At 52.1% G+C, this 15,953-nt stretch overlaps 1 protein-coding gene across 8 annotated transcripts in view; it reads left to right on the forward strand.

The window, feature by feature from the left end:
- PDE8A (phosphodiesterase 8A) overlaps positions 1 to 14,610 on the forward strand; it is a 169,949-nt gene extending 155,339 nt beyond the window's left edge. For all 8 annotated transcript variants that reach the window (XM_089310761.1, XM_002721497.6, XM_089310763.1 and 5 more), the window contains 3 exons: positions 1,401 to 1,568; positions 12,361 to 12,490; positions 13,346 to 14,610. In XM_089310761.1, the coding sequence (XP_089166887.1) occupies positions 1,401 to 1,568; positions 12,361 to 12,490; positions 13,346 to 13,503 (456 nt within the window). In that variant the 3' untranslated portion in view covers positions 13,504 to 14,610. The remainder of the gene's footprint in view (positions 1 to 1,400; positions 1,569 to 12,360; positions 12,491 to 13,345) is intronic.
- The last annotated feature ends 1,343 nt before the right edge of the window (positions 14,611 to 15,953 follow it).

The raw sequence follows: 15,953 nt of genomic DNA on the forward strand, positions 1-15,953 counted from the left end.
TCCTGTGCCCCTTCTCCCAGATGCGCCCCTCTCTTTCCTGGACATTCTAGGCCCCGCTGAGCGCTTCCGGGCTCTCCTCCAGCCACTCCCGTGGGGTCGTTCCTTGTCAGCAGCAACTCTGCTCTGTTGGAAGGGAGGGCCCTGTGCTTGGGTCACAAGGACGAGAGCTGCTGCCCCTCGTGGCTGGATTGGCGGCATGGCATCCACAACAACTCCTGGCAAGGATAACGTACCCTCTGGCCAGGCAGGAGGCCCGGCTGAGGGAGCAGACAGAGCTGAGTCCCCGACCTGGTCCTGCTGTGCCGTTTCCTTGGAGCAACGGGGAGAGTAGGCAGAGATCTCAAGGCATCACTCAGTGGCACAATTGCACCCGACTAAGTGTGAGATCAGCAGCTCCAGGATGTGTTCACCCGTGACCCCGCTTCCTCTGGGGCCCACGGATGTGCTGTGACCTTGCCTGCACTCACTGCGCCCTCCTCTCCGGCTCCTGTCGCCGTCTGAGACGCTTGCCCCACACAGGGCTGACTGATCGCTGGGGACGGGGTCACGGTCTTGACTTCTGACTCCGTTTCACTTGTACAGCTCATGTGTTTGGCCGTGGCCTTTGCTCCGTGTTCTTCTGGTGTCAACAGCTAGTACAGCAGAAGGCCGCAGAGCAGACAGACGCTGAGAGGGTCTGTTGTACGACAGAATGAGAATCAAACCCACGGGGCTCCTTGTGGAGGAGCCTTGGACTAAAGATAGAACCAGAAGTTCTTATCCCAGCTCGGCTGGTGGCTTTAGATGAGTCGCTTCACCCCTCTGAGTCCCAGTGTCCTCATTTATAAAATGTAAGAATAAACAGTAGTACTTTCCATGTTTACCGTATGACCCGGTGAGTGCAGATCACAGTTACTGTCCAGGCCTTTGTACTTCCTAACTGTTAGGACAGGGTAGAGGAGTACCCTCCATCTGACATGCCGGCGGCACTGAGGCGTGATCCCCAAGGTCACATCTGTCTCAGGGCTGGGCTGAGATTCAGTTGTGAGAAGTAGGGAGCCTGGTGGACACAGAGCCCTTTTGTTTAAGATCAGAGAAATATTTTAGTTTTTTCAGTTCATACTGTTAGTAAGTATAACAAAAGAAAAACCAGTTGTTGAATTCTTACCAAGAGGGGGCAAGAGAGCGAACAAAGAGGCAAGGAGAGGGGAGAGGGTGGACACCCGCCCCAGGGCTGCCCTCTGCTCCCAGGCCTCCCTGGGCCTCGGCTCTCTCCTTTGGAAAAGGAGAGGCCCACTGGCTGCAACCCTTAACGTGGAGATCCTGGTGCATACCTTTCTGTGCTTACCCTGGGGCCATGGCTTCTGGGGTCTGACACCAGAAATTCATTTTGGTTGCTTTGAATTCCACTGATGTTTTAGGAAACTGATAAAGACCATGAAGCCATCAAAGCTATGCTCCGAACTCCAGAGAACCGGACCCTGATCAGACGAATGCTGATCAAGTGTGCAGACGTGTCCAATCCCTGTCGACCCCTGGACTACTGCATCGAGTGGGCTGCTCGCATCTCGGAAGAATACTTTTCTCAGGTGAGACTTGCCTCCTTGCCTGCATGGAGCAAGAAGTCATCACAGACGTGGTGGGCTGAGAGCTGGGAAACCGGGGCGGGCGTTTGGCGCAGTGGTCAAGCTGCTGCTCGCGTGGCGGAGGGCCTGGGTTCCCCACCCGCTTCTGCTTCCCACTCCAGCTTCCTGCTCACGTGCACCCTGGGAGGCAGTAGCGATGACCCGGTGGTTGGGTCCTTGTCACCCATGCAGGAGACCTGGATAGGGTTTTGTGCTCCAGGCTTCAGCCTGGCCCAACGAAGCAGTGGGTGGAAGATGTCTCTATATCTGTCTCTGCCTCCTTCAAGTAAATTAAAAAAGATAATAATAAGTATTACAGCTAGCAAATAGAGTTCTTAAGGAAACCCTGACCTTGAAAAATATTTCTTATATTGCGTATTTACTGGCAATGAATTCTTTTTTCCTCATCTGGGAATACATTTATTGGACCTTCATCCTTGCTGCTATTTTGTTCTCAGTATAGAATCATGGGGCGATAGTTTTCTCCTAAAAACATTTTTAAGGGAGTCACCTGTCCTCCATATTCTTTCTGGGTAGAGAAAAACATTAGGAAATGTAGGGACGAGTGTTGTGGTGCAGCAGGTTAAGCTGCCACTTGGGATACCTGCATCCCAGTCGGAGAGCCTACTCTGCCTCCAGCCTTGCTGATGTGCCAGTGGGACAGTGGGTGATGGCTGAAGTGCTTGGTCCCCTGCAACTGACTCAGGAGGCCCAGGTGCAGTCTGAGCTCCTGGCTTTGGTGTGGGCTGTTGGGAGTGAACCAGTGGATGTAGGCTATCCCCCCCCCACTCTCTCTCTGCCTTTCAAATAAATGAACACTTTTTAATTAAAATATACAATTGCTAAGATTTCTCTAGAGTTGGTGGAGAACATGTGCACACAATTCAAGGAGTCCAGTGAATCAACCTATGCCATAGTCAAGCAGCTACAAACCAAACATAAAGGGAAAAAAATCTTAAAATCAGCCAGAGAAAACGACATATTACTTGTAGCAAAACAATGATTCTTTTATTTTCTGATTTCCTGTCAGAAACTATGAAAGCCAAGGGACAGTGGGACAAACACCTTTAAGTGTTAGAAGAAAACTGTCAACCAGAATTCTCTACACAGTGGAAATAGCTTTTAGAAATCAAGGCAGGGGCCAGCGTCATAGCACAGCAGGTTACGCCACCACCTGTGACACTGGCATCCCGTCTGAACACTGGTTGGAGTCCTGGCTGCTCCACTTCCCATCTAGCTCCCTACTAATGCCCCTTGGAAGAGCAAAGATGGCCTGAGTCCTTGGGCCCCTGCGCCCACATGGGAGTCCTGGATGGAGTTCCAGGCTCCTGGCTTCAGCCTGGCCCAGCCCTGGTCATTGCAGCCATTTGGGGAGTGGACCAGCAGATGAAAGGTATGTCTGTCTGTCTCTCTCTCTCTCTCAATCTGCCTTTTAAATAATGACTAAATCTTTAAAAAATAGAATCAAGGCAGAAGTAAACACACTTCACAGAAAAACAAATCTAAAATAGCTAGTGGAAGTTTTTTTTTTTTAATTGACACAGAGTAAATGTATGTATTTTGGGGGTACAGTATGACCCTTAAATACATGTAATCCATGTGTGGTGGTCAGATCAGGGTAACTGGCAAATCCACCACCTCCGACATTTATCATTTCTTTATGTTGAGAACATTCAAAGTCCCCTCTACTGTCAATGAAATACTTGATTACGTCTTGTCAACCCTAGCATTAGAAGTTACTCCTCCCCTCCAGCTGCCGGCACCCATCCTCCCTCCATGGCCTCCACCTGGGCTCTTGCAGCCACTCTCCTCTGCTGCTTTGAGATCAAGACGTTGGCGTCCACACTTAAGTGAGAACGGGTGGCATTCATCTTTCTGGGCTTCACCTGCTGTGTTTCAAGCTGCCTTCATGCTGCTGCAGATGAGAACATGCTGTTCTTTGTGGCTGAACAGGATTCCATTCTGCACACATAACATACTTGTCCGCTGTTACCAGACATGCAGGTTGATTGATATCTTTGCTATTGTGAATAATGTAACAAAAAAAATGTGTTATGTCTCTTCGACATACTGATTTCAGCTCCTTTGGATATATAACCAGTGATGGGAATGCTGGTCGCTCTGTTTTTCGTTTTCTGAGGAACCTCTGTGCTGTTTTTCTAATGGCTGGACTAGTTTACATTCCCACCAACAGTGGATGAGAGTTCCGCTCTCTCCATGGTACCAGCGGTATTTGCTTTTTGTCTCTTTGGTAACAGCCATGCTAGCTGGTGCTGAGATAGTTCGTTGTGACTTTGATTTGCATTTCCCGGATGGCCAGGAGCTGAGCGTTTTTTCCTGTACTTGTTGGCCATGTGTGTATCCTCTTCTGAGAAATGTCTGTTCAGGGCATTTGCCCATTTTTAAATTTTTTTTGTATTTTCTATTTGAAATATGGATATCTTCCATCTGCTGGTTGAGTCCCCATCCAGGGCTGGGCCAATCCAAAGCCAGGAGCCTGGAGCTCCATCTGGGTCTTGTACATGGGAAATAGTGACCCAAGGACTTGACCATGATCTGCTGCCTCCCAGGGTGCGTATTAAACAGGAAGCTAGATCTGTACCAAATGCCTGCCTCCATTGGCCCAGTTTTTTCAAAAGATTTTATTTATTTGAAAGGCAGAGTTACAGAGAAGGGGGTGAGAAGATAGGTCTTCTATCTGCTGGTTCACTCCCCAAATGGCCGCAAGAGCCAGGGCTGGGCCAGGCCAGAGCCAGGAGCCTGGAGCCTCCTTGGGATCTCCCACATGGGTGCAGGGGCCCAAGGACCATCCTCTGCTGCTTTCCCAGGCACGTTAGTAGGAAGCTAGATCGGAAGTGGAGCAGCCGGGACTCGAACCAGGGCCCACTTGGGATGCTGGCATTGTAGGCAACAGCCTAACCTGTTATACTGCAGTGCCAACCCCGCCCCATTTGCCCTTTTTTTAGATTAGGTTATTTGGGGTGTTTAGTTTTTGAGTTCTTCATGTATTCTGGAAATTAACCTCTCATCAGATGAATGGTGTGCAAATATTTTCTTCCATGGATGAAATAATAAGAAAAATTAGGAAATATTTAGAGTTAAATAATAATGAAAACAAATCAAATTGTGGGATGCAAATAAAATAGTAATTAGAGGGAGATTTATAACTTGTGTTAGAAAGAAAGGAATCGGCCTGCGCCACAGCTCACTAGGCTAATCCTCCGCCTGCGGCGGTGGCACACCGGGTTCAAGTCCCGGTCAGGGCGCCGGACTCTGTCCTGGTTGCCCCTCTTCCAGGCCAGCTCTCTGCTGTGGCCCAGGAAGGCAGTGGAGGATGGCCCAAGTGCTTGGGCCCTGCACCCCATGGGAGACCAGGAGAAGCACCTGGCTCCTGCCATCGGATCAGCGCGGTGCGCTGGCCGCAGTGCGCCAGCTGCGGTGGCCACTGGAGGGTGAACCAACGGCAAAGGAAGACCTTTCTCTCTGTCTCTCTCTCTCTCTCTCTCTCTGTCCACTGTCGCTCCCCGTCTTCGTGGAGGAACGACACTAAACCCTGCCTAGGCTTCATATCCGAGTCACGGCACCATTATGTCGCTCCCCCTCTTCGTGGAGGAACGACACAGGACCCTGCGCTGTTCTTTCGTCTGCTCGGCCCTCCCCGGGTTTGCTGCTGGTTCTTCCCGGGTTGGCTACTATCCCTTCCACCTCCGTGGAAGGGCAGTTCCCCCTGGCCGCATTCCCCACTTCCGCAGGGGAGCGGCACACCGCCGGCCGGCTTTCTCGGGGGCTGCACGGGTTCCCTTAGATGTTCCCCATAGATGTTCCTGGTGCATGCCGTCTCTCTCCTCCTTTATAGTCCTCCTCCGCCAATCCTAACTCGGCTGCCCACACGCCGAGTACGCTGCTCTCCTCCAATCAGTAGCAAGTCCTACAGTTTATTGGTTGAATTGGAGGCAGCTGTGCGGAAGCTGTTTACTTCTCTCCCAGCGCCATATTGTGGGAGAGCAGATGCATAGAATAAGTCTTAATTCCAGTAACTCAGTCTAGTCCGGTTTGCTCCCCACAGATCCCCCTTTCTTTTTATTTTTTGCGTTGATACGCGCCTGTCTTCGGTGTCCCGCGGCACACACTCTGCTCTACTTGCTAGAGTTGCCACAGGCTCTTACAAGTCCTATCAATCAGGCAAACCGAATCCGGGTCCTCTCTTCGCCATGTTGTGAGGAGGTTTTTAGGCGCTGATGCGTGCCTGTGTTCGGTGCCCTGCAGCGCATACTCTGCTCTGCCTGCAGGGGCTTACAAAACCTAGCAATCAGGCAAACCGAATCCAAGCCTTCTCATTGCCTTTTTGTGGGGAGGCTTATTGGTGTTGATTCGTGCCTATCTTCGGTGACCTGCAGCTCATACTCTGGTCAAGCTGCCTGCTGGTGCTTATCGCCCTAATCAGGCAGACCGAATCCAAGCTCTCTCATTGCCATGTTGTGGGGTGACTTATTGGTGTTGATAATGTGCCTGTCTTCGGTGACCTGCGGCGCATAAGCTGCTAGCCGCCCGCAGGTGCTCACCACTTCCCTAATCAGGCAGACCGAATCCAAGCTCTCACATTGCAGTGTTGTAGGGAGGCCTTTCTATTTCTCTATTTCTCTATCTCCGGGCATTCCTATTTCTCCCATTTTACTTCTATCTTCCAGCATTCCTATTTCTCTCACTTTGCTTCTAAACTTCCCGCGGCTTCTCTTATCCCCGCGGTTTCCCGGCGCCTGCCCGAGGCTGCTTCTCGGCACCTCGCCCCGCGGCAGCTTCACGGCTCTGCGCGGCTTCCCGGCGCCTCGCCCCGCCGGCGCCCGCCCCGCGGCGGCTTCCCGGCTTTGCGCTGCTTCAGCCCGCGCTTCTCTCATCTGCGCGGCTCGGCTTCGCGCGCACACTCCGCGGTCTCCACGCACTTCGCGCCCGCACCACGGCCTCGCGCCAGCCCCGCGTTCCCCATCTATTCACGCCCCGTGCTCTCTCTGCACGCAGCGGCTTCCGCGAATGTTTCCGCCACCACCGGCATTCAGTCCAAGTTCCCCGGACTAACCTGGCGAATTTCAACCTGGCGGCCCACGTCTCTGCCTCTGGTTCCAGATCTTCGCCTCTTGCTCCCTGGGGTGACTTGAAGAATTCCAAGGTGGCTTATGTCTCCGCCTTGGCCTGCACTCGCGGCTTCATCCTCCCTAACATTTTTCTCTACCCGGTATGTTTCCTTAAGTTTTCTTCCAACAATATTCCTCTCATTTCTCCTGGCTTCTCCCCACAGTCCGTATCCAAGTCTAAGTTTCTTATAGGTTTCACTTTCACTTTCAACCTGCAGTCCGTATCTAAGTCTAAGTTTCTTCTTGCTTTCACTTTAAATCCTAACTTCTTTCCCACAGTCCATATCCGAGTCCAAGCCTCCTCCAGGTTTCACTTTCGCTTTCAATCTCCTAGCTTCCCCGCCATAGTCTGCATCCGAGTCTATGAAAGCTTTCACTTTCGCTTTCAATCCTAACTTCTTTCCCACAGTCCGTATCCGAGTCTATGCCTAGGCTTTCAATAGCTTCTTCCGGCACCCTTTTTCGTCCGGCTTTTCCCTAGGCTGTTTGCTAGTCTCTCTCTCCGGTATTTTCCCAGCTCTTCCCGTTTCTTCCCTCCTAAGTTTCATATCCGTCCTAGGTTTCCTATCCGAGCTAGGTTTCCTATCCGAGTCACGGCACCATTATGTCGCTCCCCCTCTTCGTGGAGGAACGACACAGGACCCTGCGCTGTTCTTTCGTCTGCTCGGCCCTCCCCGGGTTTGCTGCTGGTTCTTCCCGGGTTGGCTACTATCCCTTCCACCTCCGTGGAAGGGCAGTTCCCCCTGGCCGCATTCCCCACTTCCGCAGGGGAGCGGCACACCGCCGGCCGGCTTTCTCGGGGGCTGCACGGGTTCCCTTAGATGTTCCCCATAGATGTTCCTGGTGCATGCCGTCTCTCTCCTCCTTTATAGTCCTCCTCCGCCAATCCTAACTCGGCTGCCCACACGCCGAGTACGCTGCTCTCCTCCAATCAGGAGCAAGTCCTACAGTTTATTAGTTGAATTGGAGGCAGCTGTGCGGAAGCTGTTTACTTCTCTCCCAGTGCCATATTGTGGGAGAGCAGATGCATAGAATAAGTCTTAATTCCAGTAACTCAGTCTAGTCCGGTTTGCTCCCCACAGTCCACTCTGCCTGTCAAAAAAAAAAAAAAAAAAAAAGAAGAAGAAGAAAGAAAGAAAAAGAAAAGAAAGAAAGAAAGGAATCTGAAATTAATGACTTTGATTTTGCCTTAAAAAACTAGAAGATGGGCCAGCATTGTGGCACCGTGGGTTGAGCTGTTGCTTACAACACCAGTGTTCCATGTCAGGACACTGGTTCAAGTCCCAGCTCCATCCATTTCCAGACCAGCTCCCTGCTAATGTGCCTGAGAAAGTGGTTGAAGATTGCCCAAGCACTTGGGCCCCTGCCACCCACATGGGCTACCTGGGTGGAGTTTTGGGCTCCTGGTTTCAGCCTGGCTCAGCTCCAGCTGTTGTAGGCCTTTAGGGAGTAAACCAACAGATAGAAGACTCCTCTTTCTATATCTCTTCCTCTCTCCCTGACACTCTATCTTTCAAATAATTTTGTTAAAAGATGGGACGGGGAGGGCCAGCATTGTGGCACAGCAATGCCAGCATCCTATATGGAAGCCAATTTGTGTCCCAGCTGCTCCACTTCCGATCTGGCTCCCTGCTGGGAAAAGCAGCAGAAGATGGCCCATGTGTTTGGACTCCTACCACTCACATGAGAGACTTGGATGAAGCTCCTAGCGTTGGCATAGCCCAGGCCATCTGGGGAGTGAAACAGCAGATGGGAGAACTCTCTCTCTCTCTCTCTCTCTCTCTCCCCCTCTCTCCCTCTCTCCCTCTCTCCCTCTCTCCCTCTCTCCCTCTCTCCCTCTCTCCCTCTCTCCCTCTCTCCCTCTCTCCCACTCCCTCTCTCCCTCCCTCCCTCCCTCCCTCTCTCCCCGTGACTCTGACTTGCAAATAAATAAATCTTAAAAAAAACAGGCTGGCGCTGCAGCTCACTAGGCTAATCCTCCGCCTGCGGCGCCGACACCCTAGGTTCTAGTCCTGGTCGGGGCACCGGATTCTGTCCCAGTTGCCCCTCTTCCAGGCCAGCTCTGCTGTGGCCCGGGAGGGCAGTGGAGGATGGCCCAAGTGCTTGGGCCCTGCACCTGCATGGGAGACCAGGATAAGTACCTGGCTCCTGGCTTCAGATCGGCGCAGCTGGCCATAGCAGCCATTTGGGGGGTGAACCAAAGGAAGGAAGACCTTTCTCTCTGTCTGTCTCTCTCTCACTATCTAACTCTGCCTTTCAAAAAAAAAAAAAAAAAGATTAAAAAAAAAAAAAAAAAAAACGAAAAACTAGAAGACAAGTAACCTAAAGTAAATAGAAGGGAAAAAATTAATATAAGAGCAAAAAAAGAAATAGAAAACAGTAAAAAACTAAGAATGCCAAAGGTCAATTCCTTGACAAAACTAACAAAATCAGTGAATGTAGGCAGACTGACAGAGCACGAGGAGCACCATAGGAACTGTGGCAGGGCTGCCACAGATCACTCAGACATACAAAGGTTAGGAAACAGTTAGGGACCCCTTTGCATCAACACATCTGACAGTGTAAAGGCAACGGCCAAATTCTGTGAAAATTACAGTGTACTAAAGCTGATAGGGTGGGGCTCAGTGTTGTGGTGTAGGGGGCGAAGCCACCTGCAGTGCTGGCATCCCAGACGGGCACCACTTCTGATCCAGCTCCCTGCTGATGCACCTGGGGAAGCAGTAGAGGATGCCCCAGTGCTTGGGCCCCTGCACACACGTGGGAGACCTGGAGGAGGCTCCAGGCTCCTGACTTCAGCCGGGCTCAGCCCCAGCCATTGTAGCCATTTGGGGAGTGTGCCGGCGGATGGAAGGTCTCTCCCTGTCTCTGTCTCTCTCTCCCTCCCACCTGCCCTGCCTTTCTCTCTCTCTCTCCCTCTGTGACTCTGCCTTTTTTTTTTTTTAATTTATTTATTCATTTGAAAGTTAGAGTTACACAGAGAGAGGAGAGGCAGAAAGAGAGAGAGAGGTCTTCCATCCAATGGTTCACTCCCCAATTGGCCACAACGGCCGGAGCTGTGCCGATCTGAAGCCTGAAGTCAGGAGCCAGGAGCTTCTTCCTGGTCTCCCACGCAGGTGCAGGGGCCCAAGCACTTGGGCCATCCTCTACTGCTTTCCTAGGCCATAGCAGGGAGCTGGATGGGAAGTGGAGCAGCCGGGTCTAGAACTGGCGTCCATACGGGATGCCAGCGCTTCAGGCCAGGGCGTTAACCCGCTGCGCCACAGTGCCAGCCCCTGTGACTCTGCCTTTCAAATAAATAAATCTTAAAAAAAAAAAAAAAAGATAAAAACCTAATCTTATTATACCCATAGTAAAGAAATTCTTAGAAAGGTTGCCACAAAGAAAACTGAAGATTTCTATCAAATGTTTATGGAACAGATAATGCCAGTCTTAGAAATTACATCAGAAAAGGGAGGAGGTGGGACAGTTGCCTGCTCGTCCTGTGAGGCCTTCATTCCCTTGTTGTCTGACCCTGACGGGGACAGTGGCGGGGAAGATGACAGCCATCGTCCTGGTGAGCACACACAGAGATCCCTGACTGCAGAACGCACAGCCCCTGCCCGAGCATGGGTCAGCGGAGGATGTTTGCACTTTGTCATGGTCAGAAAGCAGTCAGCGCCCAGCAGAAACTGTGCTTCCGCGTTTGAACGCTGCTCAGTCTTGGGGGGAAGAGAAGGTTCCCAAAAGAAAGGCAGGTGGTCCCAGCCCAGTGATGTGGAAAATAATAGTGGGAACCAGGCTCGTCTTCTAAAGAGGGCAGATCAGAGAGGGGCGAGCGTCCCCACTCCTGTCACTCTGCTCAGCCTCGAGTTGGCTGTCCCACCGTTGCTATAGATGAGGGAGGGAAAGAGGGAAAAGGCACAGGAAATAAGACATGCTCCTTTCTGTTTGCAATGACATGTGGTTTCTTTTTAGTGTATTTGTTTATTTGAAAGGCAGAGAGACAGGCAGGGAGGGAGAGAAATCTTCTGTTCACAGGTTCATTCTCCAAGTGGCCACAACTGCTGGGCCTGGACCAGGCCAAAGCCAGGAGCCTGGAGTTCCTTCCAGATCTCCTGTGTGGGTGTCAGAAACCTAAGCACTTGGGCCGTTGCCTGCTTCCTCCCAGGGTGCTCCCTCCAGAAAACTAGGTTGGAAGCGCACAGCCAGGACTCGAACCAGCGCTCTGATATGGGCGCCAGCATCACAGGCAGTGACTTAACCCACTGTGCCACAAGGCCAGCCCCTGACGTGTATATTTTTATGCAGAAAATCCTAAGAAATCTGCAAAACAGTTACTGGTGTCAGTAAGTGGCTTTGACTTAGCAGGGCAGTAGGACACAAGTTCAATACGTGAAAGCTGTGCTTCATGTACTAGCATATGTGCTGTGTATAACTAGCAGCACTCCATCGGAAATGACGCTACAAAGTCCCAGTTGGGATAGCAATAGAAAGCAGATTTTACTTAGGGATAAATTTGATGAGAGAGGCCCAAGCCTTCCAGTGAAGGCCAGGCCACGGTGCTGGGAAAAGCAGCACTGTCCGGGGGCGATGCATGTGGCACTGCCCGGGGGTGCGGTGCGTGTGCACGCATCCGCAGGCCGCCAGCGCTCAGCTCAGTCCCCCACCCCGATGCATTGGTTTAGCACAGTCCCAGCCTTTTTTTTTTTTTTTTAAATAGAAACTGACAAAAAGTCTAAAATACGTACATTTGAAGGACCTCTTGAATAAGCAAAGTAAGCCTGACAGACAGGAAGTCAGAAGAGTTAGTTTGGCTTCAAAAACTGTCCCTAATGGAGACAGTGCAGCCCCGGAGCCGCCCCGCATGCGCACGGGTGGGGAAGGGGACTTTCGTTAGCCACTGTTGTTGGGTTAATTGGATATCTCCGTGGGGGAGACACCCACAACTCCTCGTGCTCACTGAACAAATACTGGTTCACACTGGATACCACCTAGGGAGCAGTTTAGCAGTTGCTGCGTGTGGGTGTGTGTGGCAAAACTTTCACAACATAAAATTTACTGTTTTGGATCGGGGTGCTTTTTCCCTTCATTCTCTCACTGTAGCATAACCGCACTGGTTTCGTATGCTAAACCTGCACTCCATTCCAGGAATAAAGTCCGCAGGTCTGCGGTGTGCAGTCCTTTTCATTTGCTGGACTTGGTTTGCTGGGACCCTGCCGGGTTTGCAGCAGCGTCGGCAGGCACGTTGGTCTGTGGGTTCATCTTTGGCGTGTTAGGAGGGCAGCGCTGGCTTCATAGACTGGCTCGCTGCTGTGTGAGTCTTGGGAGGGGTGAGGAGCCCTGGTTCCGTCGCGCAGGGCAGCCATCCCGTCCCAGGCCCTTCTCTGCTGGGAGGTTTCTTGTTACAGTCGATCCGCTCCTGGCTGTGGATCCATTCTAGAACCTTCTCTCTAGCGGCAGACCTGTAGAACCTCCACAAGTAGATAAGTCTGGCAGAGATGAGAGGCAGCCACCAGGCCCTCTGCTGTGAAGGCGGGTCAGGGGGCTGGGTTGTTGGGGCTGCGCTGGAACGTCCCGCAGCCCCCTGGCGCGGGGTCGCCCCTGGGGGCTGCTGCCTGGTGGCCATTCCCGCGCCCTCTGCTTTGCAGACCGATGAGGAGAAGCGGCTGGACTTGCCCGTGGTGATGCCGGTGTTTGACAGGAATACCTGCAGCATCCCCAAGTCCCAGATCTCCTTCATCGACTACTTCATCACCGACATGTTCGACGCCTGGGACGGTAAGGGGTCGCGCCGGGCTTTGCCGGACTCCAGGCAGCAGGCCGTCTGCCGCCAGAGTGGGTTGGAGCCTAGACTCTCCGGGGGGAATGAGGAGAGGTGGGCCGTGAGTGAGGACCTGAGGGCTGGGTGTTCTTTGTGCCTTTCCTCGGCCTCCCCCACCCCGGCTCTGGTGTCCCAGACAGCTGACAAGGCACACCACCCAGGTCTCTGCACCAGCCCGGCAGGGCGGCCAGCCTCCCTCTGGCCCAGAAGCGTTGCTCTTCAGCGTTTGGTTAGGGCGGAGGAGCCATCAAACCCCAGTTATGAGAGAGGAGGGTCCCCTGATGTCCTCGTCCCTTGCACCTGGAGGGCCCTGCGGGATGGGGGGTGGGGGTGGGGGGTGCCACAGCGGTCAGTGCCCAGAGCCAGGGCAGGATTCAGACCCCTCAGGAGGAGGAAGCCTGGGTCGCAAGGAGGGCACGGGTGCATCCTGGGGTGAGCAGACAATGGGGGAGAAGGACCGAGGTGGCAGGGGGTGGGTCTGCGGCCTCTCCCAGGGTGCATGAGTGCAGGAGAGCCAGTGTTGCCGCCAGCCCCGCCGGAAGCAGGGGGCTCCCTACCCGAGCCTCCTGTCCCCGAGTCCCGGAGGTGCTGGGGAAGCGGCGGCCGAGCGGCTTGCTCCCTTCTGCCCGATTCCACAGGGGTCGCTCAGCAGGCAGGCAGAGAGGCCGGCCGGGCTGGCGGGGAGGATTCACCGCGTCCTGCTGCTGGGTGTCCCGCGGCGCTTCGGGCTGTCCCCTCTCCTTAGCAGAGAGCCTAACCCTGTAGACGGGGCTGTGGAAGGAAGGCTGTTGCATTCCCGCCTTTTTCTCCAGCCTTCGTGGACCTGCCCGACTTAATGCAGCATCTGGACAACAACTTTAAATACTGGAAAGGACTGGACGAGATGAAGCTGCTGAGCCTGCGGCCGCCTCCTGAGGAGTGTGGGAAGGACCCGCTCGCAGAGGAGCATGGGACGGGCCCGGGCCCCTGAGCCCGTGTCGCTCCCATCACTGGGAATCCGAGGGCAGCCAGACTTCCTCGTCTCGTCAGTATTAGGCAGAACCGTCCCGGTCCACAGGGCCTGTGAGGTGCACGGGACCTTCTGCAGCCACATCTGCTGCCACTGCCATCCAGCGACACGTGGCCCCAGAGCGGGGCCTGCGGCAGGGGCTCCGCAGAGCGGCCCTGGGCACCGCGGTGTGCACCAGCGTCCCGGGGGGCGGGGCTCCCTTGCTCGGAGCCACAGCCGCCCTTCCACGGCACAGAGGGTGCACTCACTCACTTTGGAACACTACTGAAAGTGACTGCTCTTCAAAATTTAGTAGCAATGAAAAATAAAAAAGGAAATTCTGAAGCTGATTATTACTATCAATTATTAAAATGTTTTATTTATTTTATTAGAAGTTCAATATTTTCTATGAATTTAAAAATACTTCAAAGCCAAAGCCAACTTCAAATGCCATGACCAAAATTTACATGACTCGTACCCATTAAATATGCATTACTTGGTGTACAGACATATTTTCGTAATGGGAATTTAAAATATAAAATGACACATTTTTATTGCACTATAGAAATATTTGTGTATGTTAAACTGTTTTCTGATTGATGCTAATTGGAAGAAGCGTTTTGCCGGTGTTATCCCAGGGTGCAGAGGAGACGGTGTCTTTGAGTGGAAGACGCAGGGCTCTGGAACACCCTGGCACCCCGTGAGCTGCGCAGTGACTCCCCAAGTTCAATTACACACGCCTCAGTTTGCAAAGAAAAGTTAGGACTTAACACTTTTTCCTAAAATTTTATATGTGAATTTCCAGAAGTCTGCCTTATTTTATACTGTTTCTATAAAATATTCCCTACAAAAACAAGAGCAAAAATGGAATATTTAATGAATTGACATTTTATAACTGACCTGTTTTCACCTGCAGTGGGAATCTTTGAGTCTAGAAATTTATAAAGGCTCTGTATCTTCACATTTTGAGTAAGCATAATACCACAAAGCATGACACTTGATGACTTATCAAAGTGCTTGCTGTTTCGTTTTAAACTTGTACCTTTTTTTTCCAGGCAAAAATGAAATTAAACTATTTGTTTTTAAGAATGCATGTGTCCCCTCTTCTTTGGAGTTCTATCTTGGTTTTCTGCTCTTGTTCTAAATAAAGAAAGTGCCTTTTTTTTTCAATCCACAGAAGAGATGAGTAGGTAAAGCAGTGGCTGCAGGACCGTCTGTGGACAGCTTCTCAGCTTCGTCACCACCAGGCACCAGTGTGGGGGCCGCCACCGAGCACACTGAGAGGCCCCTTCCTCTGTGAAGGACACAAAGGCCCCTTTTCACGGGTGAAGACGCTGATCCGAGAGCAGGTGGCTGGAAGGAACAAGGTGGAAGGTGTGTGCCCTCCTCCAGGTGCCAAGAGAGACAAGGGGATGACCCACACATGAGCTCGGCTGTCCTGAGGGGGAGCCAAGATAGTTTTTACAAGAATAGGTAGATTTGAAAAATAGACATCTATGAGAGGTCTCCAAAAAGTCCATGGAAAAAATCTATTCATGGATTTCAAAAATTTTTTGTGCCAATGTAGAGTTATCTTTTAATTCCATTTTCCAACAGACTTGTTGAAGGTACCCTCTTTGAAGCAAACAGAAAACCTCTGGGTACAGGTTAAACAGAAGACAAGACATAGCTAAAGAGAGAATTAGTAAATTGGAAGACACTTACAGGACTCACTTAGAATGCAGCCCAGAGATTGACACGGACAATCTGAAAGTAAAATGTGAGGGTGGAGCGCAGAGCGTCCACGTGTGTCTAACTGGGAGATCTAGAAGGGGACTGGATGGGGAGAGGCACCCCGCTGGCAGACCTCTGAGTCCTCAGATTTGAGGGGCACAGCGACTCCCCTGCGGGATAAGCAAATCCACACATCACAGTAAAACCGTGTAACACTGAGCACAAGGAGTAGGACAGAGGGTGCGAGGGTGCGAGGCCACCTGCAAAGGGACCAGCGTCAGACACTGCAGGCTGCTCAGCTGTGACGGCCGGAAGACAGGAAGAATAACGTTTGCAAAGCTCTGAAGGAAACTGTCAGCCTGGGATTGCATCCCTAACTCAGCTGTCATTCACGAGCGAAGATAAAACAATTTCAGACACAGACGCAGAGTTTGTTAACAACGCAGCCCTGCGAGTTCTGTGTAAAGAACTGCTGGAAGATGTGTGAGACAAGCCCAGGAAGCAGAGGCATCAGAAGGCGGTGGTGAGGGGATGGCAGTGTGGCGCGTCAGGGTATGCCCTTTGTGATACCAGCATCCCCCAGCATCCACTTCACAGTGGCTGGTCAGCTCCCTGCTGCTGCTGCGCCTGGAACAGCAGTGGACGATGGCCCATACACATGCTTGGGTCCCTGCCACCCAGTTGGCAGACCAGAAGGAGTTACAGACTTCTGGCTTCAG

This window comes from Oryctolagus cuniculus, chromosome 12 (genome assembly GCF_051225735.1).
Source record: "Oryctolagus cuniculus isolate XC-2025 breed Fujian yellow rabbit chromosome 12, ASM5122573v1, whole genome shotgun sequence".
NCBI lineage: Eukaryota > Metazoa > Chordata > Mammalia > Lagomorpha > Leporidae > Oryctolagus > Oryctolagus cuniculus.